This window comes from Hippoglossus stenolepis, chromosome 6 (assembly GCF_022539355.2).
Source record: "Hippoglossus stenolepis isolate QCI-W04-F060 chromosome 6, HSTE1.2, whole genome shotgun sequence".
In the NCBI taxonomy this organism is placed as follows: Eukaryota; Metazoa; Chordata; class Actinopteri; order Pleuronectiformes; family Pleuronectidae; genus Hippoglossus; species Hippoglossus stenolepis.
Window position 1 is genome coordinate 17611846 of NC_061488.1, and position 18359 is coordinate 17630204.

An 18359-nucleotide genomic window follows, 5' to 3' on the forward strand; every position below is an offset into this window, starting at 1 on the left:
CTCTGCTTCTTCTTTTATATGATGGATTTCACACACACACACACTGCATTTCCTGTGCTTGTGCAGTTGTGTTCTGTGCGTTGCACTATTGACTATAAACTTATTGTGCTTGCATCACATCCCCCCATCCACCATATTGTCAGCAACACTTGTCTGTGGTGGTGACAACTCCTCTCACGCCCTTTCTGCTCTTGCTGCTTATCTCCTTCATGTTCCGCTGCAGAGTTCTGAAAAACAGGCGTTGCTGGTGACAAAACTCAAGCATCATCTAACTGCTGGATGGTGAATGTTTCATACAGGAGGGTTCAGCATGTGAGCAGGACCTGTATCCTTTGGAGGGAGGAGGCCAAGAAGACCGGAGGCTGGTGCTTTCAAAATAAAAGCATGCTTATCAGCAGGATTGGAAAGTGCTGAAGGGTTTTGAAGTCACACTTTCTTAAGATGTGTTTTGCTTATTGTGACGTCACTTGAATGTTGAGCTTCACTTTGCAGAGGGATGCATGTCCAGGGTTTGACACTAGAATGCAGTTTTAATATGCGTTTGTTGAAAAGAAGGTTTTTCATAAATCAAGTTTAAGTAACTACAGTATGTCTATTTAAATGTATGTATGTTTGTATGTGTGCGTGTGTAAACACAAGTTTTAGCTGTCATATGTTTATTGAAGCAGGGTCAACAGTACAATGAAAAGTGTTGAGAAGAACAGGTCAGCTCAGTGATAAGAGCAAAGTTACATAAAAACATGAAATAATTAAAAAAGATAAATAGAGCTCTCTTGCTATTTGTCTTATTTTGAAAGGAAGGCCGCTTCCGGAAGTAACTTTACTTTGACGTGTGGACCAGACACACAAGGTTACACCTCTATCCTTGTTAGGACATTGCACACACATACTAGCTCCGCCTGTGTAAACAGGCGCTCAGGTGTTTTAAACTCAGAAAGTGTCCATCAATGATTCACTCTGTTGAAGTGAACCTTCTTCATACTGACTGACTGTGTTAGAGATCCGACCTGAGATCCGCCTCAGTCCTGAACCTGAACAAGTGTCTGCACACAGGTGAGCAAACTCCTGATTTCACATTGCTGACCTGTGGTTTGATTCTACAGCACAGAGACTGTTTTCTGCAACATATCTGTAGATTCTCTCTTGTCTCCTCATTAGTGGTGTTTTGTAGAAGTGTGACGATGGTGTCTAGATACTTATCAGGTTCATAGTCACATCAGGTCATTGATCTCCCTGTGATATCACTATTAGCCTAGGCAGAGTTCAGGCTGTGATAAGAAAATCACAGGTTTTCCTGGTTCCTGAATGTGTGTCTGTGCTCTTAACCAGGAGACTTGTAGCTTAACTTCTTTTTGTATCTTTAAATAAAAGTCTATGATGATAAATTCTAAAGACGGCTCTATAAGGGTACATAAAGAGATTCAGATTATTTTTGGAAAATGTCTGAAGGATTATGTAAATGTTGAGTCAGGGTCTCAACACTGGGCAGGAAAACGTCTCTTGTCTGTTCTACGGTGGCGGATGTTTTTGATTTTTAGTTTAGTGCTGATTCAGTGATCCACAGTCTGCTGCTCGCTCTGTGAAGTAAACCTTTGGACACGCAGCAGCTGTTTGTTGCTTACCGTTATTTGCAGGAAATAGATTAACTTGCCTGTGGATGATGGTGGTTATTAAAAGACATTTATCTTCATTCATTCCTGAGATCATTTGGACCTGCTGACATGCCGTCTTATTGTTAAATCCCTCTTTTTTGCTCTTATTTCTTGACAATCCTTCTGAATCATGCGCTATATTCATCAGGCTTTATCCAAACTGCAAAGAAGAAAATAATTTTATTATAAATCCTTTAATATATATTCAGCTTTTTGAGCTATGTAGAAATGAACACCAGCTCATGTCCTGTTACCGTATTCAATATGTCAACACGGTGGTTTGTGCAGGTAGATCTGCCACCAACGTGAGAACAACTTGGCTGAATGGACATTTTCAAACAATTAAGCAAAAGTTAGTAGTGTAATTTTAAAAAGTCTTAATGACACGTGTATAAGATCAGAAAGTCTCTTGTTGAAAAGAAAGTGATAGATGTGATGGACAGAGTGTGGAATTCTTCAGTTCTCTCTCAGATAACATACAGAGGACTTTACATCAGGAGAATGAATACAAACTGGATGTGCCCAGTGTACATCTGTCCTGCTCCCAAATGTAAACTTTAGATGCTTTTTGTCTGTTGCCATATAGTCTTATTTTCTTGTATGGTGTCAGGGTGTACGAAGTTTGGGTCGTTTTTGTGTGTCTTCATCAATTTTATAGATTTAGAGTTCAGTATTTGTCTTGTTTAAACAGTTAAATATCAAAAGTTTCACCTCTCTTTTATTCTTTATGCCTTCAAATAGATGTTGAAGAAATGAAGAGAATAATTGCAACTTTTATTTTGTGTGTGTTTGGGTGAGAGAGACAGGCCCTGGTGATCCCGTATTTTTTGACAAATTAAACTGAAACAGCAATATTTATGATGTAAACATGTTCAATGATACAGTCCCTACACACCCACAAACACACACACACACACACACACACACAGAATATATTCACAATGTCTTTCATTGTGTGTCTTGTTTCTTACAAACCCAAATTACCAAAGTTGAAAGGATAAAAGTTGATTTGAATAACAAATTGTTCATCACAGTTTTTCTCTCCTCTCCATCTTCCCTCCTCTCCTCTCCTCTCCTCTCCTCTCCTCTCCTCTCCTCTCCTCTCATGATGCTGACTCTGCAGTGGGAGTGGAATGGCAGACTGTAATGTGAGTACATTCAAGTGTTTGTGTTTTTTTATGTTTGGGTCTTGGTCTGTTTTAACTCTACTTGTTATAAGGTGGTCTATTTAATAAATGTCTGCACCTGCTTCTGATGTGTATTCGCTCTGATGTGATTTCATTTCATGTCACATTATATAAGCACATGTCATCTCAGGGTGTCTCCAGACCTTCATCTTCTTACCTCCAGGAACAATAATCGTTGCTTTTGTTGCCTGTTACTGTGTTCCCCAGTTTGTGAAGACAATTCTATTATCAAACTAAGATGTATTCATTTTTAATATGTTCATATTAAACCACTCTCACCAATGGATGTTCACATGAAGCCACCTAAATTTGAAACTCCATATTTTTCTTTAAAACGTCTATAGATAGATAGATAGATAGATAGATAGATAGATAGATAGGTGGAGTAGTAAGTAGTAGTACATGTTTTCTCATTGAAGTAGTATTTTTATACATTTGAATGAGAACATGGATTTGAATATTTTCATTTCACTTGAACCTGCCGCTGAGGTGCAAGTGAATGAAAGTGATAACTTATTGTTTGTGGTTTTCATATCTTTTGTTTAGACAAATTATTTTAAAATGTAGTTTTCAATCCTCAGTGTGTTGAATTGTATTTATTTTTATTTTCATTCTCCAGATGCGGTCACCATCCTCCTCCTCTCAAGAAGATGTCAACCTGGGACCTTCAGCGAACCCACAGTCAGTAGCTCTGCTCTCACTTTCCAGCATATCGCTCTCTTTACTTTAACACACCGAGGATTGTTCATTACAGCTCCAAATCCAGGAAAACCGAGTTCTTCTTTGACCGCACCAAATAACCCACACTCATAGATATGAGTCCCCTTTATGCGTCCAATTTTTTAAATCAAGATCCATGAATTATTCCCTGTGAAATTAAAAAGCGACAATCTCCAAAATAATGTTAAAGAAAGGGACAAAAAGAAAAATCCTGGATCCACCAATTTGTTCGGATCACCATCAATATGTAGGATATTCTTTCTTTGCCCATGTCCACTCTCTTCTGTTCTGCAGTTTATGCATAATCCCACTGACAAACAAACAAACTAACAACAGCAGAGGATGGAAAACATTACATCAGATTAGTTTTTTATATTTTGTGACCCAAATCAGTAAAAATCCTACAAAGAGCATATTTAATGGTTTGTGTAATGTGTTCTGTTTTACCTCCACCAAGGCCCAACAGTCCCTTAGAATTCAATCAAGCTGCACCACACTTCACACACTCGTGAATTATTATCTGAGAATTGAGGCAATGTTAAAGAAAAGAAGAATACATTCCTGGGTCCTCCCCCTGGTTCGGTGTTCTTCCCTGACCCATACCACGTCCTTCCACCGACTTTCATGGTAATCTGTTTCGTAGTTCTTTTTGTGTGATGCTCTCAACTAACAAACCAACAAATGGACAGGGATGAAAACATGATGGAGGTTATAACGGCCACTTTTTTGAGAGAATCATTTTCAGCAAATGTCTTTTTTCGCAGGTGACTTTTCCAGCTCTTAGAGATGCAGCTCTTCAGCGGTTATTGTGCAGTCATGTATGATGCATTTAATACATTACTCTGTGTGTTGTTTCAGTGCCAGGCCCACTGACTTTGACTTCTTGGCTGTCATTGGCAAGGGGACCTTTGGAAAGGTAACACTCCAACCATTACTTATTTATGAGTCTGAGTCCAATGAGCATGATCCATGAGTCTGAAAATGTTTCCTCGTTGCGACTCATTCAGGTCACACGTTTTCCAGCAGAGACTGGTCAGTGAAAGTGATTTAAAGCAGACGAGGCTTCTGTGTTGTGACCTTGCACTGAGGACATGACATAATAATCTGTGGTGCAGGTATTAATGGTGGGTCATATAGATTAACAGTAGTTCTCTGTGGGTTCAGTTTAATTGTTGCTGACGCCGCTCACAGGGTCAGAGAGTGGACCAGCCCCTGTCTGATCACAATGTGCTGCCAGCTTCATGAATGATTAACTGTACAGTCCACTGAGGCCCAAACACCAGCCAGTCAACGGTAGAGTCAGACAGCAGCAGAGAAGGGTTTCACATAAACCATACAACGCATTCTTAATACCAATACTTCCTCTTGTCAGCAGCTTTGAATTTCAACACATGAATAGGAGTTAATTATCTTCATAGGACGGAGATGTCTTCTCCTTTTTGCATGAAACACCTCTCAGATTTCTCAGGATCATCTGTTTCCACAGATCCCGCATCAGTGTTGTGTGTGTGCCGATCTCACGGAGGATTAATGCAGTGTCCTGACAGCGATCTGTGGCGATGGTGGCTCCGACTGTTTACCAAACAAAGCACTAACAAACAAACCCCTCATGCAGGTGCTGCTCGCCAAGCTCAAAGCCGACAGCAAATTCTATGCCGTCAAAGTGCTGCAGAAGAAGGTCATCCTGAAGAAAAAAGAGGTGGGCGCTGCTGTCGTGGACATTTCTGATCACGGTTGCTTTTTCTTTCTGAAGTCATCATTTTCATCTATAAAGTTAAATCTGAACCCAAACGCCACGTTAAAGCACTTTAGTTCTCATGCTCAGGTCCTCCGCTCGATAAAGGAGAGTTTAGACTTTATAGAAACATACATTTTGACCTTGTGATCAGGCCTAAAAAAATCAACTCTTTATTTATATTCCATCTGAACACAATACTTAAAAAAGAAATGCTAACATACTGCTGATATATTTAAATGGGACATTGCACATTAATTAACAGGCATGCTAAAGTCCAACATGTAATGGTGCCAGATTTAGCCATGCAGGCTAGTTTTTTATCAGCTTGATGCTATTAAACAACATACAAATAACATGCAGAAGTACATTCACACACGCTTAGGCACAAATAGTTAATAAATCACTGACAGAATCGTATGATAGCTTATATGAAAATATGGAGAAAGGTACATAGAAGGCACAAAAGTACAATGATCAGTAAAATAATATATAGACAAAAGCACATAAAGACTAAAACAAAAAATACACATACACACAACAATAATCATAGGAACTGATATAAGCCCTCAATCTGAAGCTTGAACTGCTGGCTGAAGCAGGTGAAGGTGGAAAATATCTCAACATGAGCCAAGAGGACAAATCTGTGTGTGTGTGTGTGTGTGTGTGAGTGTGTGTGTGTGTGTGTGTGTGTGTGTGTGTGTGTGTGTGTGTGTGTGTGTGTGTGTGTGTGTGTGTGTGTGTGTGTGTGTGTGTGTGTGTGTCGTGTGGGTGGCTGCGTGCGTGCGTGCGTGTACAAGTATCTTTGAGTGTTATTAGTAAACAGAGTTTTGACCCAGCAACACAATCTGAATCTTATCTAATCTACGGCTTGTTCTGTACAAAGGACAATTTTTATGACTCCTAGAAAATAAACAGTGCGACAAACGGACTGTTTGTCCGACAGCTCTCTGAGATTATCTGCTTCAAACACTTGTGTTGTTGTGTGGTTTTTAGAACAAAGACGAGTTGTCCGCATCATTCCTCTGTTTAAGTCTTTATGTACATTTCTAAAACCTAAATTAAAACACTTTTAATTAAGATTTAATACTGAATTCCACATTTAACAACTGAGAATATCTGCTGCATTTCACAGCTGAAACACTAAATAGTTCACTGCCAGTAAGAAAATCAAGAAACATGATTTCTTGTTTATTTATTGCTCTGTTTCTCTAAAAACTTGTCCATGTACCCCAAACTAGCAGCTTAAATACACTTCAGTATACCGCCTGTTTGTTTAGAAACATGCAATTCTCACTCTGACTTCTTCTAACTGGCCACATCAGTGCTGGGGTTCCTCTCACTCTGCCCGGAGGTGCTGCCAATATGAGGAGAAACACTTCCTTCTGGGTTAAACACTGCGTTATCTCCTCTTCATCCCCTCATACTCCTCTCCCTCGTGATTCTACTCCCCCTCCTCACATCCCTCTTGTGACTCCTCTCTCTCTCCGATGCACTTTTTACTCCCAGACGTCTCGCCTACCATCTTTCATCTTTTTACTTTATAATCTCTTTATTATTTTGGGCAGTGTGAGAACAAAAATACAGCATCATTAGATACAATCGGCCATGCCCTTAAATCCTCGTTCCCACCCTCCCCTGCACGTAGTGACATAGTGAAATCATTACAGATAGAGTAGGAAATGTATGAATAAATAACATTAGCAAAAGAAATGTATTAGTATAACTGAGTATTAGTAGTAGTATAGATTAGTAATATAAATAAATAAATAAATATATAATATGAAAGAAAAGAAAAGGAGAGAGACAAATTTGGGGGGGGGGTTACCCTGTGTATCATAGGAGGCTAAAACTTGAGCATAAAAATAACTCATTCACATGTTGTTTTTGTCCAAAGTGTGTGCACTGTAACTTCAGGCTAAAGAAACAGAAGACAAAAAACACTTGTATCTATTTGTATCATCAAAGAACACAAAGGTACTTTCACCAGTGTGCCGTCATTTACAGTCATAGGACTTTAAGTTCTCTTGCAGCATGTTGTAAACCGTGTTCAGCAGAAAGGAAGCAGGAACAACACGTGTCATGTATTTATCATGAATCGTGTGATAAATACAGAGGCACTAAAACAGCTCAGTGATTTACAGGTGGTGTCATTTATTTCCTCTTGTGTGGTCCATGATCTAAATGTATTTAGAGATAACTTAACATAGCAATGCCGGTGTTATGTCCCCAGAAATTCAAGGGATGAAGGGGAATAAGAAAAAGATCCAAATTTGAAAACCGGTAACTAAAAAGAGAGGATGAAAACGGATAGATCAGGAAATGATTTACAGTTTAACAGAAAATAACACAACTGACAGTGAGCTTCTCAAAGGAGGACGATTAATGAAAACACAGGACATATTTAAAGTAGGTCAGGCCAAAGGAAAACAATCGATGCCACTCAGCGCTACAGACGTAAAAAGTTGTCTCTGAACCCCCTCTTCTCCCTCTCTACCTTCTGTCTCACCTCTTTCTCCTCTCTCTCTTCAGCAAAAGAACATCATGGCCGAGAGAAACGTGCTGCTGAAGAGTCTCCAACATCCGTTTCTGGTTCGGCTCCACTACTCCTTCCAGACAGCTGAGAAACTTTACTTTGTCCTCGACTATGTAAACGGGGGAGAGGTACGTTTTTTAGACTGAATAGATTAAATGTAAGGTCTGTCGAGGGTGAACTCAGTGAATGTGTCATCAATGTCTGGAGGAGCTAAATCATTCAAACATTGAACAATAACAACGTTTATTTCTTCAAAATCAGTTTTTTTTTTTAACCCTAAGCCAGAGAAAGAAATTAAAACAGCTAGACTGTGACCCGGTTTGACGTCATGTCGCCTGCTGGACTGTACTTTTTTTTACCTCTTTGTTCAGCTGACATTTGCACAACAGGCTGCACAGTAACTATGTTGTGATAAATGAACCTCTATTTAATTTTATCAAATGAAATCACCTTCTATGCTGATGAGCTGGTGTTTTACCTCCACACCATGAGTGAAAGTAAACTATTATCTGTTCAAATTAATATTGGCTTTCCATGATATATGTGTTTGGGTTCTCTCTTCCTGTCCCTGCAGTTGTTCTTCCACCTGCAGAGAGAGAGATGTTTCTCTGAGTCCAGAGCGAGGTTCTACGCCGCCGAAGTGGCGAGCTCCATCGGCTACCTTCATTCTCTCAACATCGTTTACAGGTCCGACAGACTCGCACATTCACGGTCACATATGTCTTAAAAATATGAGCTAAATTCACATATGATCTTTTTCATTTATAATGATGATCTGCTTGTTCATGTTCACTGTAGAGATCTGAAACCAGAGAATATTCTTCTTGACTCTCAGGCAAGTCAGAAACCCCTTCATCTGTATTTGTCACTATTGTAAATACTGTGTGTATATATATATATAATTGCTCTGAGTGAAGAAGGCCTGCTCATGTCTGTGTGTGCAGGGCCATGTGGTACTGACAGATTTTGGGCTGTGTAAAGAAGGTGTGGAGCCCGAGGGAACGACCTCGACTTTCTGTGGGACCCCAGAAGTGAGTGAAAAATATACGGACATGAGACGATCATGCAACAAATCTGTCATATTGTATATGTGACGTACAGGTGCATCTCAATAAATTAGAATATCATGGAAAAGTTCATTTATTTCGATAATTCAATTCAAAAAGTGAAACTCATATATTATATAGATTCATTACACACAGAGTGAAATATTTCAAGCGTTTATTTCTTTTCATTTGGATGATTATGGCTTACAGCTAATGAAAACCCAAAATTCTGTATCTCAGAAAATTAGAATATTACATAAGACCAATAAAACAAAGGATTTTTAATACAGAAATGTCAGCCTACTGAAAAGTATGTTCATATAGAAATGCACTCAATACTTGGTCGGGGCTCCTTTTGCATGCATTACTGCATCAATGCGGCGTGGCATGGAGGCGATCAGCCTGTGGCACTGCTGAGGTGTTATGGAGACCAGGTCGCTTTGATAGCGGCCTTCAGCTCGTCTGCATTGTTGGGTCTGGTGTCTTTCATCTTCCTCTTGACAGTACCCCATAGATTCTCTACGGGGTTCAGGTCAGGCGAGTTTGCTGGCCAATCAAGCACAGTGATACCATGGTCATTAAACCAGGTATTGGTACTTTTGGCAGTGTGGGCCGGTGCCAAGTCCTGCTGGAAAATGAAATCAGCATCTCCATGAACCTTGTCAGCGGAAGGAAGCATGAAGTGCTCTAAACTTTCCTGGTAGACGGCTGCGTAGACTTTGGACTTGATAAAACACAGTGGACCAACACCAGCGCCTGACATGGCTCCCCAAATCATCACTGACTGTGGAAACTTCACACTGGACTTCAAGCAACTTGGATTCCGTGCCTCTCCACTCTTCCTCCAGACTCTGGGACCTTGATTTCCAAATGAAATGCAAAATGTACTTTCATCTGAAAAGAGGAATTTGGACCACTGAGCAACAGTCCAGTCCTTTTTCTCCTTGGCCCAGGTAAGACGCTTCTGACGTTGTCTCTGGTTCAGGGGTGGCTTGACACGAGGAATGCAACAGCTGTAGCCCATGTCCTGGATACGCCTGTGCTCGGTGGCTCTTGATGCACTGACTCCAGCCTCCGTCCACTCCTTGTGAATCTCCCCCAAATTCTTGAATGGCTGTTGCTTCACAATCCTCTCAAGGCAAGTCAGCAGCCTTCCCCATGACTGTGTATCCTACTGAACCAGACTTAGAGACCATTTAAAGGCTCAGGAAACCTTTGCAGGTGTTTTGAGTTAATTAGCTGATTAGAGTGGGACATCGTGAGTCTACAATATTGAACTTTTTCACAATATTCAAATTTTCTGAGATACTGAATTTGGGTTTTTCGTTAGCTGTAAGCCATAGTCATCAAAATTAAAAGAAATAAACGCTTGAAATATTTCACCCTGTGTGTAATGAATCTATATAATATTTGAGTTTCACTTTTTAATTTAATTATCGAAATAAACTCACTTTTCCATGATATTCTGATTTATTGAGATGCACCTGTATGTGCAGGCATACGTGGCCAATAAAGCTGATTCTGATATAACATACATGTATCATCCATGTCCTCTGAACATTTTGAAAAGGAGGGTTGTTTTTTTCTTCCAAAGTAATGAGCGACTCTGTAGTGATGCCGGTTTTCCCCAAACTGACACCAGTCGATTCAAATTTCGGAGACTATAAAGGTCATGTGCAGTAAATCTTGTCTTCCCTTCCCTTAATCGTGTTTTCTCTCTTTCCCTCCTTTCTATCCATCCCTCCATCTGCAGTACTTGGCTCCAGAGGTTCTTCGTAAGGAACCATATGACAGGACAGTGGACTGGTGGTGTCTGGGAGCAGTTCTCTATGAGATGATCTACAGTCTGGTGCGTGTGTGTACGCGCGCGTGCGTGTGTGTGTGTGTGTACAGGTATTACCTATGTTGTGGGGACCTAAATCCATTTCTATAGTCCCACTATGAGGACTTGTCTTCCTTTTTGGTAAAAAAAAGGAAGTCACCATAACTTAAATCAATAGAGTTTAAGGTTAAAACATTATGAGTTAAGTTTCGGGTTAGTTAAGATTTAGGTTAAAGTTAGGTCAAAGTTAGAGTTAAGGGTTAGGTTTAGGCAACAAATAACTACTTTACATTCAGTCCATATGTACAAGTTAAGGTGTCAAAGGTCAAACTTAATGCATCAGCATGTTTTTTATTTGTATAAATTGTCTTCATCTTCATCTCCCTTACACACAGCTGGTATAAGACAAAACGTATATGTCCCTCATGAAATTTCGGTTTCCTTAGGAGTGAATGTACTGTATCTTGGCAAATTTGCTAAATTGTATTGCGTGACGCTAATGACTTCTGCGCTCGTCCCTTTGCTTCAGCCTCCGTTCTACAGCCGTGACGTCAATGAAATGTATGATGGGATCCTCCACAAGACGCTGGCTCTGCCTCAGGGGAAGTCTGAGGCCGTGTGCTCTCTGCTGGTGGGTCTCCTGCAGAAGGACCAGCACCGACGCCTCGGGGCCATCGCTGACTTTGTGAGTGTGATCAAAAGAATTCTCAACTGTAGCTGCACAATAAAACAGATGGTTTCCCAGACGGGTCATAAGCTTAGTCTGAGACAAAGGATCAATTCAAAGGGCAACTACATTAAATTTAGCTTTAACCGTGGACTAGTCTTAGCCCTTCATGAAAATATAAGACAATATTTTAAGGGTTTGGACTTTTTTCAAGGACAAAGCTTCAGCATTTCTCTCTCATATATGACAATCTTGAATCTGAAATCTTAATAGTAAGTTCTGAAAATGATGGTATATTCATATTCACTACGTTTCTTTCTTTTATTTATAGTTAGAAATAAAGAACCACACCTTCTTCTCTCCAATCAACTGGGACGACCTCTACCACAAGAGAATCACTCCTCCCTACAACCCCAATGTGGTGAGTCTGTTCTGCTCTCTGTCTTCAGTCAGCTGTGTGTGTGTCCCTGTAGACACCCTGGTGCCTTCTCACATATCTCCTGCACAATCTTTTACTTAACCTCCATTTTTCAGTGAGATCCGCCGACAATACCCCCTCTTGTAGTCTTCTCGAAAGCTGATCCACTGCACATATTTTCTCAAATCCCTTAATCCTCTGTTCCAGACGTCAGTCCAGTTCAGCCTCGGTTAGAGTTTGACTCTCGTCACTCGTGGTCACATTTTGTGTGTGTGTTTTATTTTTGTTTCATCACCTCATCATATTTGTCAAATTGGTCCAATAGATGGCAACATAATTTTTCTCTTAAGAATTTTAGTCGGTTACATTTTTTTAATTGTAACTGACAATTAGTTAATCATCTCATCTTCATATACAAAAAAATATATAGATTATTATACTTATTAATATCAATTACTGAAAATATGATTATCATAATTAGCTTAAAACTATCACCTTTCACAACAAAGTAACAAGGTGCTTTACAAGTTAAAACTGAAGAATTGAGTGAAAAGAAAATGGAGCATTGAAAAACATTTGCGCACAAATATTAGAATGAAAATGTTACAAATGAGAAAAGAGTAAAAAATAAAGTATAGTTAAACGTTATAAAATGATTAAAACAGCCTGTTAGATCAGAGCTAGATTTAAAGAAAATTAATAAATAAAAATAAAATGTTTAAGGTGAATTCAGACCCCAAGTCCCCGAGGAAGCACATCTTTAAAATGTGTCTTTAAGAGATTGATTTAAAAGCCAGAAACAAGACAAAATCTGTGTGGGAACGCGCTTGTAACCATAGTAACAACAATGATGATGTAACGACAGCTATTCGTGCGTCCTGCTTAAAAAAACTAATGAAAACCTGTCAGACGAAACTTCCCCTCATTACCTGATGACCTCATGTTTCAGAGAGGTCCAGCTGACACTCAACATATTGATCCAGAGTTCACCAGAGAGATGGTTCCCAGCTCGGTGAGTCGGACGCCGGAGCTCAACGCCAGCACCAGCTGCAACAACGCCTTCAACGGCTTCTCCTTTGTCGGCAGCGACGACAGCTTTCTGTGAGACGTTTGGGTTAAGGTCTCGTGGAAACAAGAGCTCCTCACATACTATGGTACCCACTATGTATTTATCCTGTTTGACCTCTGTGCGAATTTCCAAATAGTTCCTCTTGAGGGTGTAGAAAAAAAGGGGCCTCGTATTAAAACAAAATGCCTGCGATGAAGTATTTTTTAAGGTTCAAAGACAGACGGTTGACAAATTAAAGGAAAAATCTATATAAATTGTCTTGGTAATTTGTTGGGCCACCATGAGGCGCCAGAACAAGTTTGGTGCACGTTGATTCTACAAGTCTCTGGATGGATTGGTCACTATTTTTCTAAAATACATTCCCTCATTTGGTTCGGATGTTGATGGTGGAGAGAGCTGTCTAAAATCTCACATTTCTGTTCAGTCGGGATGAGACCAGGTGACACAGCATCTGATTCGGATCATTTTCATGCCTGTGCTCTATGAAAACTTGTCGTTCTCTTTCTCTACTAGTTTTTCAGGGTTTTCCTTTAATTCATCGCCGTCTGCATGTTTTTTTTTACCAGGATATATCCCTGGCCTGCCCCTAGAGAAGGTTGTGGGGGATCTTACCAAATACACAGGGCTCATAAGATGTGGGAGCAACTTTACATTCATTTGCAAAGGAATGAAGAACATGTTAAAAGTTTTTTGTACACATCTTTGTAGAGGGGGTGTAAAAACACCACCCTTGTCTTCCAGTGTGCTTTAAAACTGAGATTTAGATCCAGAAAACCTAAAGAAATGAATTAAAACATTTTTTAAATGATCTGGAGACAGTTTGTACAAATGTACCTTTTAAATCGTTTTTTTAACATCAGATATCAGTGTGAGGTTTTTGCCAGATTGTTCAAGACTCTATTGGCTTTGACCTGATTTTACACTGTTGTGCAGGATTGGATTTCTCAGGGAAACTGCTGCTTCACTCTGTAACACGAGGACAGATTGTTGTGCAGCCCAAACTTCCCATGCTTCCTGTTCATTTGTTTTTCTAACGACATAAAACAATACATAAAACAGAAAAGAAAAAAGTACAACGTTAAGAAGCAAGTGATGAAAAAATGGATTCAACTGGGGTTTTCTTCCTCCTTAAAAACCTAAAGAAAATATTTGATCAAAGAAACAAAGTACAAAAACAGTACATGATGTAAATGATGTTGTTTATTTGGTTTATGTGAATTGTGCTTTTATTTCAATGCTGGAAATGAGGACATTTTTCATATTTGTTTGTCGGGACATTATTATAGACAGTGATATTAATTAGTTTTATTTCATGATATGTAACAGGCTACAACTTAGATTATATATAAAGATGGACGACGTGTCTCCATTTCCTCCCAATATCCCAGATGCAAATGCTGCAATATTTTGCATTGCGTGCTGCTGGAAAAATGAACACAGACAGAAACCATATCTGAGATATTTTTTTATTTTACGTGTATTTTGACTTTTTACCTTTGCTCCACTAACAGATGGGGAGGTTTTGGCTTCACTTTTGGGGAGCTGTCATGTCATTCATCTTTAAGTACAGTCTATGTTGTTATGGAAATACTGTATCTAACATCTGTAAATATACAGTAGCAATAGGATTATGTTCTGCAGCCATGGGATTTTATCAGTGTAAACCATGAAGTGCCCCTCTGCCTTATTAGAGATGGATGAAGTTTGATGTTGGCAGTGGCGGCTGACACTTAGAAAATGTACATGTGATGTCCTTGAGTTTCATTTTTATTGTCTTTCATATATACATGCAGTGTTGTTTATGCATCTGATATTAAAGAAGCAGCAATTCCAGAAGAAAGCCTGTTACTATTTACCTCCTCGAAAGTTTTAATTTCTCAGAACACTGGATCAGATGCTTTTCTATGAAACTAAATACACTAACAGGGAAATCACAATGTATTTCCTCAGAAAACGGCTTTAATTGAATGAATGAATGAATGAATGAAATGGTGGGACAGGGGACCAAATGCTTCTCTGACTCTCCTTGTTCACTGTTTGCCTTCTAAAAATGTAACCCTGCGTGAGAAGCTGTCACTCCCGACTGATCCTGTAAACACGGAGCTGTCACGCTGCCAGCAGCAGCAGCATTATGGGCTGATGACTGCGGAACAAAAATCCATATGTGTGTGGGTGTGTACATAGTAAACATGTTAATAAATCAAACAGATGTCCAAACATTGACATGTTCTTTTGAATGAACCATTACACATGATGACGTGTGCACAATAGAAAACATTTTTTTGTTAATTAACCAGCATGTAATTGTTCTATGTTGCAATACTTTGATTCATCTTGAGTTTCTCCATTTCATATTTAGATATAGGTGCATAAGGCAGCTGTTATTATAATAAAGTCATTTGAAACCCGAAGAGCTTCTAAAACAGAAGAGGCATCTTTCAGGAAAAACTGAGTTCTTGTGAAATAGTTTCTACACATTTCTAGAACATTTATTCAATAAGCTGAATATTCATACAACATTGCAAATTAACTCAGTTATAAATGTCCAGCAGTCCAACAGTATGTAGCAGTGCATCACTGCTTTAACAATACTAATCATATATAGTAAAGTGTACTTGAGTAAAGTACTTTGACTTTTGTTACTTAAAGCACAATCTGCTGATAATACTTGAATTTACACATGATTCTAAATCTTGGACTTCAGATACTGCGTGTTTCTGGACTCAAACCTGTCAGACCACTTGAGTACGTGATAACATTACAGCAGCTCTGTTGGCAACAATCACAGGGGCTCCTCTTACCTCCTGTAGCACAGTGGTATCCCAACTGTGACGTACTGATGGTTGGGTATACAGAGTGTGTGTGTGTGTGTTTCCGAAACTGTTTTCATCTGTGAACACTACAAACAGATCCCAGTGGAATAACTGAACCCACAATACAAAAATGAAACACTCTGTAGATAATAGCATTGCTAATTTTATTTCACAGTCATGTACAGCTTGTACACCATTTGTATGTGTTTTTATTCCATGTGAAATCAGTACTTCTTTTCAGATATTTTTTCTCCTTAACTTAAAAGCACACCTCTCATTTCTGAGGGTCCAAACACAACTGCATTACAGAAAACAGCGCACAACCCAATGACACGTCACGTCTCGGAGGCGGTGGTGGCCTTAAGGATGAAGTGGACTTGTGTCGCTAGTTACCAAAACCCTGCTGTGGTTGGACTGGCCACATCCAGGCGTGAACATGTGCAACTGTCTGAGTGACTCAGTGAAACATCCCTGAGTGCATATAATGTCAAATCACTCATATATGATAAAATTATCCTAATAACTGGAACAATTTATATAAATAGTAAATATGTAAAGTAACAGGACAATATAGTCAGGTGAAAAGATGCAACTTTAAAAGCAGCTCACAATCTACATTACTGTAGAATTGCCCCACTTAGTGGTAAACAAGTGAAATACAACAGAAGCCAAGGTTATGTGATACACACACATGCAAAACTGCATTTAACAGATATAATTTCCCACATTTTCACTACTACCATTGTGTGAGTGACATGAAGGTGACAGCTTTCTCTGACATTAAGGTTCATAGGCTGTGTTAGTGATACACATTCAAAATATGGTCTGAAGATAAACGTGTACATTTTGTTAGAGACCCACTGGTTCAAGTTACCGTAGTAACTGTGAGGAACCGACAGTTGCTTGGCAACACTGAGAGCAGAGAGAAGGGATGAGGCTGAAACGGGCAAAGTGAACAAGGCTGTGCAACTTACTTAACCTCAACACACACACACACACCCACACACACACACACACACACACACACACACACACACACACACACACACACACACACACACACACACACACACACACACACACACACACACACACACACACACACACACACACAGACATCGTAGTTCCTCAAACAGCAGGAAGTTGAGTAGCATGTTCCCTCACTTACCCGCGTGACATGTCTGCTGTGTCTCGGGTCTCTGCCTCACACACAAGGCCTTACATGCACCTTTGTGGCTCCAAACTATTTTGGGAGACTCCGTGAATGGAGATGAAGAAATGAAAGGACACCACGTAGAACAGCCTACATGTGTATGAGTGTGATTTAGATAAAGAGATAGCTCTGAGATACAGTAGTTTTGGGGAATTGGGGGATTTTTTTTACCACTTTCCCTCAGTCAGAAACAAAAAAATGCCTAAAGACAGACAATTTTTGTAATTGGTGTAATCTGACGTTATGCCAAATCAATATGATGATCTTCATTCAATTGTGGATTAGATCCCGAAAGTGAGAAAACCTTTTCTTCATCTTTTTTTTCAATCTTTGTGTGAGAGGAGGCCCAGAGTCTCAGACTTTGAAAACCACTGAGTAAGCCTCTCATCCTTGTTGTGACACTAAAGGTACAAGCTACAATTTACAAGCATGAATTTTGACTGTGTATTTACTGACTAGCCAATCACCACATTCCCCACTGACCAGGCAGAAAAGGGCATACATTACCTCTGATTGGACCGGAGGGGCTGGAGGGAAAGCAACTCAGCCCAGGCTGCTAGACTGGAACTAAGTTCATCAGTAAGTAATCTGCTGTGAGATTACTTGTCACTACTATTGCTGCATGCAACTTAGCCTATGCTAATGAGGAGTATATCTTAATATTTGCCATTAAATATCTTCCAGTCACATGCTTTAATAATAAAGGCTATTCTCAGTTTCATAGCTGGCCGACTAACAGTCTTAAAAAATGTTCAGTGCTGTTAACCAAACAAATTACCCCTAATAAAAGTATATCATCCATAGATTGTGTAATAAGATGGATGACACGTCTCCTCTTCCTCCCACTATGCAGATATTAAGCTAAAATACCCCGGATAGGAACGCCGCTTTTTTGCAGCTTTGGAGCCAAGTCAGCACAGTTGCGATTGGGTGATGGTCCAGTCGATATACCTGCTCGACCAATTGTGAATAAGTCTCAGCTGTCGATAATGATGCTTCACCTCCTTTTTATAGCATCAAATAACAAATTAAAATCAAACTTACTGGAAAAATTAACACCTCATACATCAGTGTGCTAGAACTACCTAAATGATGGAAAACATCTTTGAGAAAAATGTATTTGATGTGTGCTTTAACTTTCCCATCCATCAACATGGAAGAGGCGTGATTTATGACCTACTGTATATTGCAGCTAGCCACCAGGAGGCAATCAAAATGCTTTGGCTTCCCTTTTGGGGAGAAGCCATGTCATCCATCTTTATATAGAATCTATGATACCATGAAAAATACTCATTTGTTGAACCCATCTTATTACCTACATAACAATATTGTAAATATAAAACAACAACCTACACTTAAAACTTTGTCTGATTGGAAGTCAGTGCTGATTGGCTCGTCAGCTCAGATGTTATATCGAAATATAAGGGGCAGCGAAACGCAATGGATCCCCCCCCCCCTCACATTTTGTGGACTTGGGACTT

General features: G+C 39.5%; 1 protein-coding gene across 1 annotated transcript; it reads left to right on the forward strand.

The window, feature by feature from the left end:
* Positions 1-846: 846 nt before the first annotated feature.
* sgk2a (serum/glucocorticoid regulated kinase 2a) lies at positions 847-15069 on the forward strand. The gene is made up of 13 exons (XM_035158043.2): positions 847-1053; positions 2776-2800; positions 3459-3520; positions 4418-4475; positions 5175-5258; positions 7827-7958; positions 8405-8517; positions 8629-8665; positions 8775-8861; positions 10630-10725; positions 11228-11383; positions 11697-11786; positions 12733-15069. Exons 2-13 carry the CDS (start codon positions 2786-2788, stop codon positions 12886-12888), a joined length of 1086 nt encoding a protein of 361 aa, XP_035013934.1. The 5' UTR covers positions 847-1053; positions 2776-2785; the 3' UTR covers positions 12889-15069.
* The last annotated feature ends 3290 nt before the right edge of the window (positions 15070-18359 follow it).